This window comes from Alligator mississippiensis, chromosome 5 (genome assembly GCF_030867095.1).
Source record: "Alligator mississippiensis isolate rAllMis1 chromosome 5, rAllMis1, whole genome shotgun sequence".
Lineage (NCBI taxonomy): Eukaryota > Metazoa > Chordata > Crocodylia > Alligatoridae > Alligator > Alligator mississippiensis.
The window spans coordinates 217632967-217649473 of NC_081828.1; the positions used below are offsets into that span (position 1 = coordinate 217632967).

The following is a 16507-nucleotide window of genomic DNA, read 5'->3' on the forward strand; positions in this document are numbered from 1 at the left end:
AGGATTGAGGGCTGCATTTGTGAGGCTGCTCCCACCAAGAGAAGGAAGGAGCAGAAGAGCAACTGATCCTTGCTCCCTCTCAAAAAGCTATACCATATATAATTTTACTTAGTTATGTGGGACACGTGAAGTCTTAGATATTCAATCTACCATGCTCTTGTCTTCACTGGAGTTTCCATAAAACTTATTTCAAAGAAAGAAGGAATTAAAGGTCGGTTTCACCATTTCCACCTTTCAAAACCCTGCTGAAACAGTAGCAGATGTGCACACACCCCACAAGAGCGGGCTACTGCAGAAGTAGCTTCTCAAACTTTGGTAAAATACGCAGCGAAAACACTGTACAGTGTTCGGTAAATGGCTGACTATTCAAAAACCCAGAGTCACTAGTAGTATGCAAACAATACCATTTTTGGGAAGTACCACTTCTTCTATGTTGGGTACAGGTGTTGGGTCTTCCATGTCCTTGGTAAGATCTTCTTGTTCATCCTCTTCTTTTTGACCTCTCCTTTTCCCATACAGACCTGCTTGTCTAAAACAGAATGAACACAAATAAACAGCTGGAAGGGGTACCTACCATGCATTTCAATCCCACCAGCTCTCCCAGGTTAACAGGGTTGGGTCAGGATGGTATGTTCAAGGTAACAGATGTGGTAGGAGTGGTCTTGATGATTTGTAGATAGCAATATACATTTGAAGAGAAGTAACAGTCTCGTGCTATACTATGGTGCAATTCCTGCATCCTGGTCAAACTGCAACTCAAAATGTTGCACTCTATACAATTTAAATATCTCCTGCATATTCAAAGAGGTAGTTTTCATCAAATCCTTTCTTGAGCAAGGCTGCTTTTCACTACTGAAACAGCACCTACATTTCAACCTGGAGATGGCTGTATTTTAGATGCTAAGTGTTAAAACACCAGGGGTGATGTCCTTAATATTGGTGAGATTAGACAGGTTAGTAGCCCATCTATGCCTGCCATTCTCAATTCCAATTAAGGCCCCAAATTTTGCAAAATATGTTATTGCTCAACTAGTAACCTGCTGAGCCAAATCCAAAAAATAATTTATAAAAATGTCTAGAGGCAACCAGCAAAGGATTTTTTAAAATCTGTCTTAGGATATCAATCTAGTTTCCCCATAAGAACATGGGGAGGGCTTCCAAGCTTTGAACCGGTCTATTTTTGTACAAAATGTTCATTAGTCATTGAAATGAAAACAGGTCTACCAAAAAGCCACAACCAAAGTTTAAACACAAATATCAACTAAAAATCACTTCCTTTCTTTACTGCTCAAACCCTTGGTTCTTATTTCCTTAAATCATCAGTGCCATGAGACTTTTGCTTAAAAAAGGCCCACCTGTCTAATAAAATTTAGAAAGCCCTCACAAACCTGAAACATGAATCATACAATAGCAAAGCTTCTCCTTGATGGAAAAATGATTTTCAGGACTTATTTATAGCTCAAGGCAGAACAGAGGGCAAGTCATTTACAGGTCAGCAAGTGCTAGCCTGTGTTAAAAATTTGCATTAAAATGTAAATGGATTTAAGCCTCCAATTACAGTTGCAAACTCCTCAAACTATTAAATAGTTTTAAATCCCATTTCAATTGGTTCAGCTCAAATACATTTACAAATGAAATGAAAAACAACGTAAGCAAGGTTCAAATCTTCAGAGCACCTGCCATGGGTTTGTAGGAATGTAACCAAATCAATGAGGAACAGTGGTCCTTATTAGAAAAAGTTGCACAAACCGTAAGTTTGGCTGCTAATGATACCAGCATTGCAATGATGGAGCTCATTAGGCTCAGAGTAATGACTGCACTGGGCTTGCCTTTATTCACCAAGGAGAAAGCCTAGCCTGCAAATGAAGGTATTCAATGTGCAGCATTAAAAATTCATGTAAACCTATTGCAAAAGGAGAGTTATGTTAACACAGCAGCTGAAAGTTGGGGAGAAGAAGAGGGAGGTGATTGCTGAGCCAAGTCAGTCCCCACCTGTGGACCCCACACACTCACCCTTTTTTTCCAGTCTTTTTCCTTGATTCCACTGGAGTGGGAGGAGGGGAAGGTGAATGCTTTCTTTTCCTGGTGCTTGCTGCTGCTTTTCTGTCTCTCCTCTCAGGACTACGCACAGGCTGGTAGAGAAGCAAAGTTGTCAGTCAGTACCAATTACTGCAGCACTGAAATTGAGCAGCCTGTCACCCTCTCCTCATATGTCCTCCAAAGAGCTAAAAGCATTTCACTTTTAAACAGCATTACACCAACCATTAGGTTATGCTTCAGAGTACCTGCATTCTCAGCATGAGAAATGCTTGACGTTCCTATTCTCCTGTAACTGCTGGCATGGTTATGTGCCAGACAAATGGACTCTTGAACCTTTGCAAGGTTTGAATGCTAGCTTTCGACTCATCTGATGTACTATGCCCATTCACAAGGTTAGATTTAACCTAAGCATCTGACAAAATAGATGTTTCATAGCTCTTGCTATGAAAGCTCATGCCTCTCTAAATCAGTTAATCTCCAAGTCCTGTCTTCTGCCAGATTTTACCCTGAAATCTTAGTTCTGAAAATAGCATTTTCATGGTCTTCCTCGCAACACTGAGGAAACGGACAGAGGTAACATTTACAACAGTGTAATCATGATCACACCAGGTTTGAAGGAACAGCAGACAGAAGAAACTTAGACTGGTGTGACTTACAACAGTTTAGGCCAGATTTTTGGGGGGGATAGGGTGGGGGAAGGGAACTGTTCTCCATTGGACTGCGTGAAATTATCACAGTTAAAAGGTTTGCAGCATCTGCTTGCATCCATCCCAGGGTAGCTGTTTATTTAAAGGTAAATGGGCTATTCCTTGCTCTCCTCTCCCATTGCTTAGTGAATGAGGCACAGACTTGCCCTAAGGGAACTGCACATCTGTCCAGTCCCGATGCCAGTAAGATTTCAGCCCAGGTTATGCGTATGTCTGTCCACATCCAGAGGAACAAATGAAGGTTAGTAAGCTCAGCACATGCAGGTACAGAGAAATTTCAATATTTAGTACTTGGACTGATTCTGAATCAGTTTAACCCAATTTGAACTGTGTATGGAAGCAAAGTCTCTACCCAATATGTTCTGAATAGAAAAGACCTACAATGACAAAGGGAGCCACCAAACCCATCCAAGATCTAGAAGTGTGTCAAGTGTACATGAGATCTGCTTGTTGGTTCCTGAAAGACTAGAAGCTAAAATTTTAAGAATTCTCATTTGTACAGCAGTAAGGAACATAATTAAAACCACTAAGTCAACAAGTCCCCCGCCAGCAAAGACACCCCATACCTCTTCATTCTTCATAGAGATTCGCTGCCGAAAGCTCGCTGGCTTCCTATTCTCATCCACTTCATAATCCTCTTCATTCATCCACTCGTTAAATACGTCCGTGTCCAAAATCCATTTGGTATGAACCTAAAAAGGTAAATCCAACAAATCTCAGTCCAGAAGAAGAATCCTACTCATGCTAGTATTTCTGCATCAGCTGTGAACTTGAACAGACTTCTATGACTAATTTCAGAAAGAAGAAAGGGAGTACATGCAATGCAATGAGAAAAGGGAGTACACGCAATGCAGTTACTGAAGCCTGATGCTGCAGTGGTTTTCAGCCTGTGGTCCACGAAACCCTTGGGGGTCCGCAGACCATGTCTAAGGGGTTCGCGAAAGATGACTATGATCAATCAAAAGTATGTGAATACCTACACTTACAATTCAATGGGTCTGCACCTCCATTTGAAATTTTCAAAGGGGTCCACAAATGAAAAAAGATTGAAAATCACAGTTCTAAACTGTGTGCATCAGTACGTCCCATGGTCTTGCTGTTGGGACTGTACTGCCATTTGAATGAGTCACTCTGGAACCTAGATGACAGTCATCGCACCTTACTGGGATACTCTGGTTACAAATCAAAACTTGAAAATAAAGAGGCTAGGGCTAATGGTTCACATTTCTTAGGAGAAAAAGCTAGAAAGGGAAAAGATGGACCAACCCTTTGCAACGTCAGCATTTTTGGGCAGACAACTGCAGTTATGTAGATTCACTTATTGCCTACTTCTGAACTATGTCAGCAGCTCTCTGACATCCACATGTGAAAGTCTGGAGAGTTGAACAACAAAAAACTACAGATGTAACTCCAGCTGAGATGTTTTTGAGTGCCCCTGTTTTTGTCAACTAAGGCTTTTTAAGCAAAAAAAATGGCTTTAATTATCAAACAAAATCCCCAATATGCTATCCTTGCTTTCATCTTACTTCAAAGAAGTACTACTTTCACCCTGGTCCAGGCTTCCAGAAGTGTGGAAGATGACCAAGATCCTCTGCCACAAGCAGGAAGGAAGGTAGCAGAATAAACTCATGCAAATTTTTAAGCTAAGAATAGAAGATCCTCTAGAAATCCTTGAACAAATACTGATTCATAAGAGAGACATCTCTAAATAGGCTTTTAATAGTCAAGATGGGCTCTTGAACTTAGCTTTTTATATTGAAAAAACGTGAAGTGTTCAAAAGAGTTATTATAAAAATAATTCCTCCTCCAATCTATCAAAGAAAAAATTAAAAAGCCTTCTTCAACCTGATCTGCCTACTTAAAGTCCTCAGCCAATGGATAACAAAAACAGAAAGCATTTCATTTTACTAATCATAAATTGATGAGTCGTTCAATAACTGAACAAAGCAATCTTTATTACTTGTTTGTTAGAATCGTTTCCTCATGTTACTCTCTTTCAATGAAATAAATCAGAAAACACTGTTCCACAATCCGACCTCCAACCACATAAAAGACCTAAACAAGGCTGCCATTGTTGTTTCAGACCCTTACAAATTCAACAGACCAAGCAGTGTTGACTTGATTTTCATAGCTAATAGCATCAGTTATGGTCAGAGTTCCAGTTTAAGTGAGACTACTAAACAAAAAGATACTGACGCATGGAGCGATTCGTAAACGGTAATTGCTTTTCGTACACATGTTCAAGGGTAGTACAGCCTCAATATTATATTCGCAGAGCTGCCACAATTTCCTAAGGCTTTTGGCAGCCTGGTCCCTCCAAGAAACAGAAGCTCTGCATTGCGTGCTCAGTGGAGCTTGCAGAAATTGGCATCTACATCAGAACAGAGCCAATTCCTTCCTCCCCGCCCTACCAATCCAACACCTTCACACGCTAGAGTGAGCACAGGAAATTGGGAGAGGGGAGAAACAAGGGCAGCCCTCACTGGATTTTGTCCACCTCAGCCCAAAATGACTAACAGGTTATTTCAATCAAAATCAGGCTATGCCTCCACCTACACTGAATGCCCTTGGAACTACAGAAACTGGTGTTGGTGACTCGAGAGGCATCACACTCTTCCCCTCTCAGTACTAAACAAATGCCCCAAGAGGCTGCTAAGGAAGTTATGCTGCTGGATTTTCAGACATCTTATACCAGAGGTGCTCAAATCTGTCCAGTGGAGCCATGGCATCCAGCTCACAGGGATCCCCCCGGGCTAGGAAATAAGGTGGTAGGGGGGTGGTGGAAGTTCTGCAGTCAGATCCAGCCCTGCTCCAGCTGGGCCAGACTACTGCTGTACAGGCAGTTCAGGCCCGGGCCCTCCCTTGCACAGCTAGATACAGTTGCTCCTTCCCACCCCTACCCCTCCACCAGCACATCCGGACCAGGGCCAAGCTACTCCCTGCAGCTAGACTGGATGCCTACCACACCGTCCCTGCATGCCAGGTTGAACCTACCAGCTGGATTTGTCCTATGGACAGACCTGGCATTGCTAATGAGGCCCACAGGGCAAAAGGTTGGGCACTACTGTCTTGTTTCAGCTTGTCATGGTATAAGACAGGAACAGGTTAATGGCTGCCTGCCATTAGCACAGCACTGAGCAGGGGCTGACAGAAGATGCATGCCTTATTTCCAGGGCAGAGAAGAACAAGAGGAAAGGCCTGTGGTCTGCTCTGGTCACAGGAGCAGTGTTGTTTTGTCTTCCTGTGTGCTTAACCAAGTTATGCACGGAGGCAAGGGCCTGAAAAAGAGCCTGGCATAGATATAGATAGATGGTGGGACAGCCCATCAGCTTATACACAGACAAGGTATTCATCACTAGGAGCAGCAAAGAGACCCAGGAACTTTTGGCAGGAGTGCAATTAGTGGACATTTACATGACAGTAGGGCCTAGAGACCAATCGCACCCAGGCCCAATTGAAAGTGCATTAGCCCTACTGTTCTAAGGAGACCACACTGCGATACAGCCTGTCTCAATTCCTCCTGAAATTTCACCACATTATTGCACTTTTCACGTCTGCCCCAAAGCTCAATATAATATAGCCGTGCCCAAATAACCAGCTGCCAAGCTGCAGCCCAGAGGAGGCTGAAGTTCACTTGTGGGAAATGAAATTCCTGTAGCACCAGGGACTTGAAAGGAAGCCTAAACAAATGCAGGAGTTGTATTTCGGATGAGGGCCACATTGTGTGCTCCTCTAAAAATCACATTATATATTTCACACTGCTGCTTACTTTCAGCCCCAAAGTTTTCAGATGTGCTAACTATGATCCTAGAACCACTGCTTTTGACATTTTCCATATTTTTACTCATACCCACAGGGAGCATTCCCCCCAGTCTTCCCCACCTCCAATACCACCTGATGATGTCACTTACCATGAAGTTTGAAATGCCTTTTCCCCTCCACCCCCTACAAAAAAACCCTTCTCACCTTCCATGGTTTTTCTGGAATTGGAGGATCTTCAATTTCAGCATCCATATCACTAGCATGCACCCAAGTGTCATAGCTAAAAGAGAAGTCAGAAAAGAAAAATGAATTGCTCCTGTGTTAATTCATCCAGAAAAAAAAGAGAGAGAGTCATAGACAAGAGCATTTACTGAGCAATCAGAGCATGTTCAAAGCAGACCACCAGGACTGAAGCATCACAAATGAATACCACATTAACAACAGGAACATTTGCTCACTTCCCTTAGAGGAATAATCCAAGGAAATGCAATAGGTAAAGACAATGAGCAGCCCCATGCAGTATGCCAATGTATTATTTACATTCAGAGATGTACACAAGCTCACTGCATACATTTCCTAGCAGCTTCAGATTTCAGTGGTCTGCGGGGAATTTCTGAGTAGCTACCTCCTATGCCGATATACAAGTTTATTAAAGTGCCTCCTTCTCTCATTAGTTTGAATTCAGACCTCTGAATTCCTAGTGCTTCTCCTGCTGTAGAACCCATCTAACCATTATTTATCTGTTTCACCTACCAGTATGACATCCCACAAAACCTGAAGATGATGATAAGGCTATAAATAAACAGGCCACTTGCTCTTTGCTCTGTTGCTGCATCATGCGCTTTGTTCTAGGCTTGATAATTAGCAGGCTGTAGTATTTTTACAGAATCACAGAAAATTAGGACTGGAAGGGAGCTCAGGAGGTCACATCTAGTCCAACCCCCTGCTCCAAGCAGGACCAGCTCCAACTACATCATCCCAGCCAAGGCTTTTCCTTGCTTTTATTTGGCCTGCCTAAGTCCTGCTTGGTATATGAACTCAGTCGGTTCATAAACCTGACTGCAAGTGATCTCAGAGTGCATTTGAACTCTAAACAGTGCCTTTAAAAACCTACGTTGGAAGGTTCCATATTTATTCTCAATAACTTTTAGATCCAATCGGTTTGGTTTATAGAAGTAGGGGGCAGAGGGTTGGGGGTATTTTCATACACAATAAACACCAAAAAGGACTTGAAAACATAGTTGTGTTCTGCCTCTTACACACCCCAGCAGAGTAATAAGGATCATAAAGCTGGAACTCCATTATCAGCTGTGCTTTTCAGTGAGTAATTAGCCATAAGAACAAAACTGCCAAAAAAAGCAGTAGACTCTCCCCATCTCCTGATATCTTCAAATGAAGACTGAATGCCTTTCAGGAAGATAAGACCCTTCTGGCATAAAGTATAAGAATTTACAAAAAGGCAATGAGGCTCAGGGGATTTAGGTTCAATTCTCAGCTCTACTAAACTTGCGTGACCTCTCTGTATTGACATAAGTGGCTACGTCACTGTAGATTTGTGTCTTAAAGACATTTTTAGCAGAAATACACAAAGTTTCTGGATACGGTAAGAATGGTAGTATTATTTCTTTGGTACTAGGCAGCAGTAAGACCAATACTGAGCTTGTTTCTAATTCTAGTCTGCTGCAGAAACCATTAAAAAAAAATAAAACCCAATCATTTAGACAGATGGAGCATAAAAGGTTGGAGAGGAAAAAAAAAGAAGAGGGCTTCAACTTTTTACATGGAACAAACAGGCCTGAAGCGATGGCAATATTCTGTGAGGATAGAAAACGGCAGTATGGCAATCAGCCAGACTTAGGTATACTCGTTTGTTCTGGAAATCGTGATGATGAAGTTCAATGAAGTTCATCACCGCTGCAAACAGAAGGTGGGTCGATACCAGGAGAAATAAGACTTGATAATCTAGAGGAACAGTAACTCTGTAGTAGATGATAACTTAAATCATCTGCAATATCAAACCGAGACTTAGCACATTTCTCCCCTTTGACCCCTTTTCATTACCTGTCTGGGTAAAAGCCCCAGTGTACCAGCACTTGCTTATCCTTTTTCATCACAGGTCTCAACCATTCATCTGCAACAAGGGGAGGGAAAAAGTCAGTTTTAGGTTGCGAGCAGCCTCACACAGTAAATTCCTCTTCCTTAATCACACAGAGCAGGGTTTATTTCAGTTGCCTCTGCCAAATGTCAGATAAGGTAGGGAAGCTGCAGCTCTCTGAAGATTCATTTCCTCAATTCATCCAGCTATAGCATGCTACGGGAAAGTAGCAAGACAGCAGCAGCCATTTCCCTTCGGATTCTGCATCTCACCAGACCAAGCCAAATAAGATCCATATTCCCAACAAAAAAAAAAAACAGGAAAGCAAAACCAGACCATTTATAAAAGTATTTTGCTATAATCCAATTTCTGAAGAGCCCAGGGTTTATTTGTTTTTAACAAGAAGTCTACTACAGTTCTTCCAGGCCCATAGTGTCTCATGTAAACCCACTGCTGATCTGTTTCCCAGAATAAGTGTTTTTGCAAAATGTATTTTATAGACTTGTTTTGCTAGTACGCTACATCAGTATTACACTGGTAAAAGCACTCTCTACACTTGGAGGAAATGGCAATTAAAGGGAATGATAATAGTCTTCAAAAGATCTGAAAAGCTGCCATAAGGAAAAGGGAGAACAATCTCTTCCCCTTTACTGCAGAGGACAAGACAAAAGTGACAGCGTCTAATTGCAATAAAGCAGATTAAGATTAGCTCTCAGGAAGAACTTCCTTGCTCTTAGGACAGGGAGGCAGTGGAATACTTTCCAGGGACGTTGTGAAATCTCCTTCCTCAGAGGTTCTGAAGAGGTTGAATAAGATTGGGCAGGGATGAACTAGGACAGTGGATGAACTCAACCTTTTTAGACTCAAGGCATCTATTGAAAGTGCTAGCTCAGTTTTCACTCATTTTTTACTATGAAAAAATAATATAGTAAATGTTCTATTGCAAAGAACCTAGAAAGATCACAGCAGGTCAGAACTTTTTCTTAACCCTATGGGTTCTTATTTGAAATGATTGGGTTTATCTTGTGAATCACATCTGCACACCTAACAATGCTAACACTGCATGGCATCCTGCAGCACCCCTGAAAGGATCTCAAAGCACACCAGGGTATGCAGCACCCTGGTTGAGAATTACTGATCTAGGAGCAGCATTCCTGCATCCATTCAAGGGGCTGGACCAGACTACCCCTGAGGTCCCCTCCAAACCTATGATTCTCTGATCCTAGGGTAGCCAGAGGCTAAATCTCCATCAACAGCTATACCTATACATACACACTTCAACTCTGCAGACATAAAATTAATCCTTATGAGATTAGCATTCTAGGGACTGGTCACTATTTGAGGGCTTGTGAGTGGCCACGTGAGGGCACTGTGCCCAAAAAGGAATGGTTTTAAGATGATGGGAAGAGAAATGAAAATGAGTTAACGCTCTGGCCTGTCTACACTCTCTCTCAGCCCATCTCCTAATGTGGCTGGCCATCCCTCTTTGCCTGCTGCCAGTTTGATCCTTTCTTGGGCTAGGAACCTATAATCCCACAGAAAAGATCTCTTGCCATATGATGGCAGCAGTGCAGTGTGCCAAGGAGACAGATGCTCCAGTCCATGAGGATAAACAGATTTGTTGTAGCTACTGCTAAACTGAAGAGCCCAACCCTTTCCCATTTTTTCCTTGTCAATTGGCAAATATCTACCGCCTCTCTGCGTGTCCTCAGTGTTGACTATCCAGTCACTAATCATTTCCTCTTACTACAATTTACATCCAGCAGCTTTCCACAGGCACCACCCTTTCAAGATTGGTACTGAATACTAATCTGAAGGCTACTCTTTCAGTCAGATGAAGGATGATTGCGTAGAGAGAAAGGCAGGCTGACCTGCAGAATTTCCAAGACGATGCTAGCCTAGTGAAACTAGGAATCCAGTGCGTTTCCTTCCTGGCTGCTCACAGAGCTAGGACTAGGACACCTGCAATGGCAGGTGGCAGTGAGATGCTGGCCATACCAGTAAGAACACAGTACGACTTTGTTAGGGTTGCAACAAGGGTGTCAGTGCAGCTTCTGTGCAGGCTGATAGAAGACCAATGCTAAAAAACATTGGGGTTTTTTGAGTAGTATCAGATATTACTAAAGGGGTCTAAATACAATTTTTCTCTGTGGCAATGGGAAAGGAGGAGTAGGAGAGAGAATTTGAAAATGTTGTACAGAGTCTGGGGAACTCTGCCCAAAGTGTAACAACATAGGGCAGATCTGCAGCATGAACTACATCATAACGTCATTTGGGTTCATGGCTGCATTTCAGTCGAGCTCTCTTTAGCTCTCAGTCTAATGCAAGTTCACTAACCAGAGAGGTAGCTTGGACCAAACTTACTAGAGTAGAAAGAAACTCTTAAATACAGAGACAGGGAAGTCGTATATAACCACTGGAGCAGTGATTCTCAAATCAGGGGGCTGAGGCACTGTGGGTGCCTTGAGATCCTTTCAAGGGTCCCAGGCAACTTCAGCACTGTTATGTGTGGAAACACGATTCACAAGATAAGCACAGAGATTTCAAATAGGAATCCAGAGGATCAAAAATAGTTCTGCCATGTTGAAGTCTTCCTGAGTTGTTTGCAACAGAAGAATTGTTCTATTATTTTTCTGTAGTCAGAAAAAGTGAAAACTAAGAGCTGGTGTTTTTCAAGGGGTGCCTCGAGTCTAACGAGGGTGAGAACCACTGCATCAGAGATGGAGGCACTTTGTACTTCTCACAAGAGACACCGGGGGATAAATACAAGCATGCTGCAGCCTACGTGGAAGTAAATGCTGCCATCTAGCGGCATTCAAATGCCAGAGCTTAATCCAGCTTTCATTGCAGCTCGCTGCATCCCAAATTCAGGCTCTGAACAACAAATTAAAACCAGACAGTAAATGTCACTGAAGCTATTTTTGTACAGTCTTTATTTAATAGGCTGAGCATCTTTAATAATTCGCTGTTGTACAACAAGCATGGTAAATTGCAATATAATCTATATGACTTCATATAAAGAGCACCATATCAAGAACCCCAATATGGTCTTGATTTATCGAACCCACCGACTTTTACTGCTTTTATTGCTAACAATTTCAGCAATGCAGACACACACGCTAAGCAGCAAGGATGCTACTGCTCTTCTAGCACAGAAAGGGATTTTAATTCTCACTTGTGTCATCTGTGCTCTTTACCTCATCTAGTTCTTTCTCATTAGGACATGGTGGGGGGATGGACTTTCATGCCTAATCGTATATTATTAGTTCAGTCACAAGTTGGCTTTTAATGAAACTTTTGTACGCAGAAGGAAATTTTCAGTGTGGAGCTATTTTAGCCCCAATCCCCTAGTTCACAGCTCAAAATCCACAACTTTTCAAGAGCTGGATCTGCTACTTTGACTCAGGGCAATGTCACTGGAAGACAATGAACTTGATACACTCAGTTTTAAGCCCTGCTTGCACAATCCACCCATCTTTCTATCCAAGGGAACTTCTAGTTATCCCCACATCTTGATTTGTTTCGCATTTTCTCCAGATTACAAATTCTTTGGGGCAGGGAATGTGAGCTGCCTTGTACACCACAACCACATGCTCCACACTTACTACTATCACTAAAACTTTCATCAAACCACTGAAGGGTTAATTCAATGCATGCATTTTTGAAGGCTTTCCAAACATTACCAGCTCTAATGCATCAGATGCACCCATTACATTTTGTTGGAGGCAGAACCATCCAAGATTACATAACGTTTCAAATCCAATCTTAAAAAGGTACTGCTTTTCAATGCATGTCAGTATTAAGCTGAGCGTACCTAACAGTTCTGCACAGCATCCAACACATTAGTTACACAATCCTTTATTTACAAAAGAAGAAAAATAAACTCTGAAATAGGATTTACCATCATCCAGTGAGGTAGGACTAGGATAAACATGGTGGGTTGCCTTTGACTTCTCCTCCGTTACTGTTCCCTAGATAGGGGGGAAAAAAGTGAAATATTGCATTAGAATCCTCAGCTCTATGGGTATAAATGACCTCCTAAAGAACAACTTGCCATTCAGTAATAATACTTAAATATGATCTTGGTTATCTAGAATAATGCAGAAAGATCCAGTGCATAAGTAATTCAACCCAATTACTTGGTTCCAAAAGTGCCAGAAGAATTGCACCTTGATGATAATCTAATCCAGAGGTTCTCAAACTGCGGTCCGCAAGCTCCATTCAGGTGGTCCGCAGAAATTCGGGTGCGGAACAACTGAGAATATCGGTACGTGGCCCTGCACTTGATTTATTTTTTCTGACGACAGAAAGTAAATGGTCTGCCAAGACCCTTAGCAATTTTCAAGTGGTCCGCGAAAAAAAAAAATAGCTTGAGAACCACTGATCTAACCTGATGATCTTTTGCATCATACAAGACTATTTCACCTAGCATTTCTTGTACCCTTTGCGAGACAGCAAGGAACAGAGAATCCACCACACCTTTGGGGAAACGGTGGCAATGTTTAGTTACCCCCATAGTTAAAAGTCTGTGTCCGACTTCCACTGTGAGTTAGTATCTAACATCAGCTTCTAGCCATTAGATCTAGTTATGGTTGGTATCCTAAAATAAAAAGAAACCCTGATATCAAATCTCCTTTCAGTGTAAAATACTTACAGGCCATGACCTCTTAGCATTTTGATAGGTTAAACAAATCTCTGGCTACCAATTTCCAAGCCTCCAAGCATTGTTCTTGCAGCTATTCTTTGAGCCATGTCTAATTTTTCTTTCTTTTTAAGTAAGGGCATCAGGACTGGAAACAGCATTCCAGCTGTATGCTCAACGGCAGTGAACACAGGAAGAACAAACTCCTGACTTGTATACTGTGCAGTATGATACTAATTGGTTTTTATACAGTTAGAGATTACATACACCCTTTGGGCCACAGCCCTGGGATAATGGTCATGATTATTCATTATATGCAAACAGTTGCATTCTGCACATGCTGTAATCAGGAGGGCTGGGAAGTAGTATAACCACAGAGCAGGGAGCTACAGGAGTCATGGCAAAAGGAGACGAAAGAAGGGTGAAATCAAGGTAATGACATAGCACTAGAAGTAACATTAGTACAATATAAGATTTATCAATTTGGCAAGAAAGGAGACGGGAAAAAAATACGGCTACGGATTATTTTTATTATTACTATTATTTTCAACTCTGCTTGGCTATATTTCTGTTCCAAATCTATCCATTAGGGTTAGAAAAAAGTACCTTTTTAAATATGAATACAAAATGCCTTTTGAGTTATTGCTGAAGGCCCTCAGAATTTATTATGCTGCACTACATGTGCATCATGAACACTACCGCTACTCAAATATATAACAGCAATAGCAATCACTTTAGACTAGTGAATAATTAAAAGAACATCCGATTAAAAATTGAGTCAATTGTAAAGTCACAATTATTTCTAGGCACCAGAATATAGCTCAGGACATGGACAAAAAACACATTCCAGTAAGCTAGAGGGCAAGCACACACCGCATTTCAGCTGCTCTCCGGTGACGGCCTGTGCGCTCACCACTTCCCTGCAATAGGTGAAAGCTAAACTAGGCTCACTTTGCCCTGTTTCACTTACAGTAAGGTGTGCCAGACTAGCTTTCCCTTGCTGTGGGGGTAAGCATGGGCCCCAAACAGTCAGCACACACACCAGCTTCCCCAATGGTAAATCCAGTCCCCTATTCTTCTTCTCCAATCTGCATCTCCAATCCAACCTTTCTGTATGATCTGTTCCCAATATCCTGCACAGGCCACTGCTTCTGGTGTTGGTGTTGCCAGATCGTGTGGGGTACATTGCAGTGCTACAGGGCATCTCGGGAGATGATCCATGGTTTGCTTCTCCTGACAAACACGTTGGTTGGTTGCACAGAAACCCCATGATTTCATGAGAAATCACAGCCCCCACATGTTAGCTCACTGTAATTTGCTCATTTGTCCCCAACTCAGTACATCTAAACTGGAGGAGCCTTAGCTTCTTTCTAATGTGCCCAGCGAGATGTTTATCGCCATAACTTGAATAGTGATAATTATGCATCCTATAACTCATGACAGAGTAGGGGAGTGCACGACCTCCTTAGGTCACCGGCCTGACAAGTAACTTGCACAACGACAAAAAGAGCTGCATGCTGCTTGGACAGCTACAAGGGGCGTTATGTACTATGCCTCTGAGGAAAAGGATATTAAATTTTTCTCTGACACTATAACTAGATCACCAGATGGTATCTGCATGAGGACTAATTGACCCAGGACTTATTATAGCTAGTGCAAGCGCACAGAAAACACAGAAACCTTTCTATTTTACTTTTGGAGGCGTTCGGTTCAATAATATCCCCTGGCAACAAGTTCTAGAGGCAGTTATAGGCTATTAAAAACAATCCCTTTTATTTCAGTCAGTCACACTGCAAGTCCTTGAAGAACAGTGTCCTTAACTTGCTGGATCACCCTGTCAAAGACTTCAAACTTTCTTTTTATGTCGCTTATAAATGACATTATTTAAATGACTTGTTTAAAACTCAGCCAACATAAGCAATAAAATGTAAGATTAAGAGCTTAACAGAATAGATTTAAAGAACGCTTCTTCCAAAACACCAGCGAAAAATGAAAGGAGCTTTTATTGCAGAACAGGGAAAAAGCTATTAGTCTGATTCAGGCTATTATTTAAACATTATAAAAAGGGCCAATGCTAAATTTTCCTGCGAATCTGCTGATTGTCTGAAAAGTCAAGAATCACCTATTCAGCACAAGACCGAGAACAAGTGCCCAAAGCTAGACGACGTCCACACATACCTGGCCTGGCAATAAAAAGTTTCACCATGGGCCAGTACTGCCAGACCCACACGCTCCTGGCAGCTCTGCAAGGCTTCGCTACAACAGCTGGGCCACCCAAGGAACAAGCCCACCAGGACAGCAGCACCTGGCTGATGGCGCGGGAGTATCTCTAGGGACCGTCAGCCAGTTGTCAACAGAAACTATTCCACAAACCAAGACAATACAGCAACTCTCTGCCCTGCCACCAGAGAGTGGCTTTGACTTAAATCACTGGTCAGAAAGCCTCAATTTTATCACTGTTTTCTACAAAAAGTGCATTCTTCTTGTTTGATATAACCTTAACAAACATTATTCATAATTCAGAGACAGGTATAGGTTTCATTTTTAGAAAGCACACTATACATTTTAAAGCAGTAATTCTGATATGTTTTCAGATTAATGTTGTAGCTACATCAGAAAACTGAATTATGATATGGTTATTTTATTTAACAAAGCTAAATGAAGCAGATACTTGTGAAGTCACTGGGAGGTGAACTATCTCCACTTCACTAGATTAATCATGGATATTTGGGGGATGTTTTTGCCATGCTGTATTTGAAGGACACCAAATGAGCAGTGCAGCCATGTTATTAGCTTGGGGCTTTCTTCACTTTCTTCTAGATTTCCTTTCATCTTTGATCACTTCTCTCTTTTACAGCCTGGCAAGCCTGCTGCCATGATCGGTTTTCCTGTCTAGATCTCAAATCAATGGAGAGGCTATACTCAAACTTATCCCTACAAGAGAGTTGACAGGTGGGTAATCAGGTCTGTTGGCTCTCACCTCCATATAGTGTTGGTTAACAAGGACGTTCTCTCTCGAGACACACATCCACAGTCTGAGAACTGAAACAAACCATCGCAGAGATGCTTAATGGGATCTTTTAGACTGAGTACCAAGTCTCATTGGGTAGAGTGGTTTTCTTTATTAATCTAGAGAGGAGCCTCTGGGAACCCCATACAATTGGGCCCTTAACACAGTCCACGGCCTCTTGTGACCTATTTATAAAACTTTTCTAAAAAGGTTACATGAATATATCGTCTCAAATAGTATATAACTAGAAG

At 41.9% G+C, this 16507-nt stretch overlaps 1 protein-coding gene across 3 annotated transcripts in view; it reads right to left on the reverse strand.

Annotated features, from left to right (window-relative positions):
* SMARCC1 (SWI/SNF related, matrix associated, actin dependent regulator of chromatin subfamily c member 1) overlaps positions 1-16507 on the reverse strand; it is a 136446-nt gene that overhangs the window by 92317 nt on the left and 27622 nt on the right. For all 3 annotated transcript variants that reach the window (XM_014604464.3, XM_059729271.1, XM_059729270.1), the window contains exons 6-11: positions 12506-12575; positions 8571-8640; positions 6714-6789; positions 3314-3439; positions 2014-2132; positions 405-529 (exon numbers count right to left, since the gene is read on the reverse strand). In XM_014604464.3, the coding sequence (XP_014459950.3) occupies positions 405-529; positions 2014-2132; positions 3314-3439; positions 6714-6789; positions 8571-8640; positions 12506-12575 (586 nt within the window). The remainder of the gene's footprint in view (positions 1-404; positions 530-2013; positions 2133-3313; positions 3440-6713; positions 6790-8570; positions 8641-12505; positions 12576-16507) is intronic.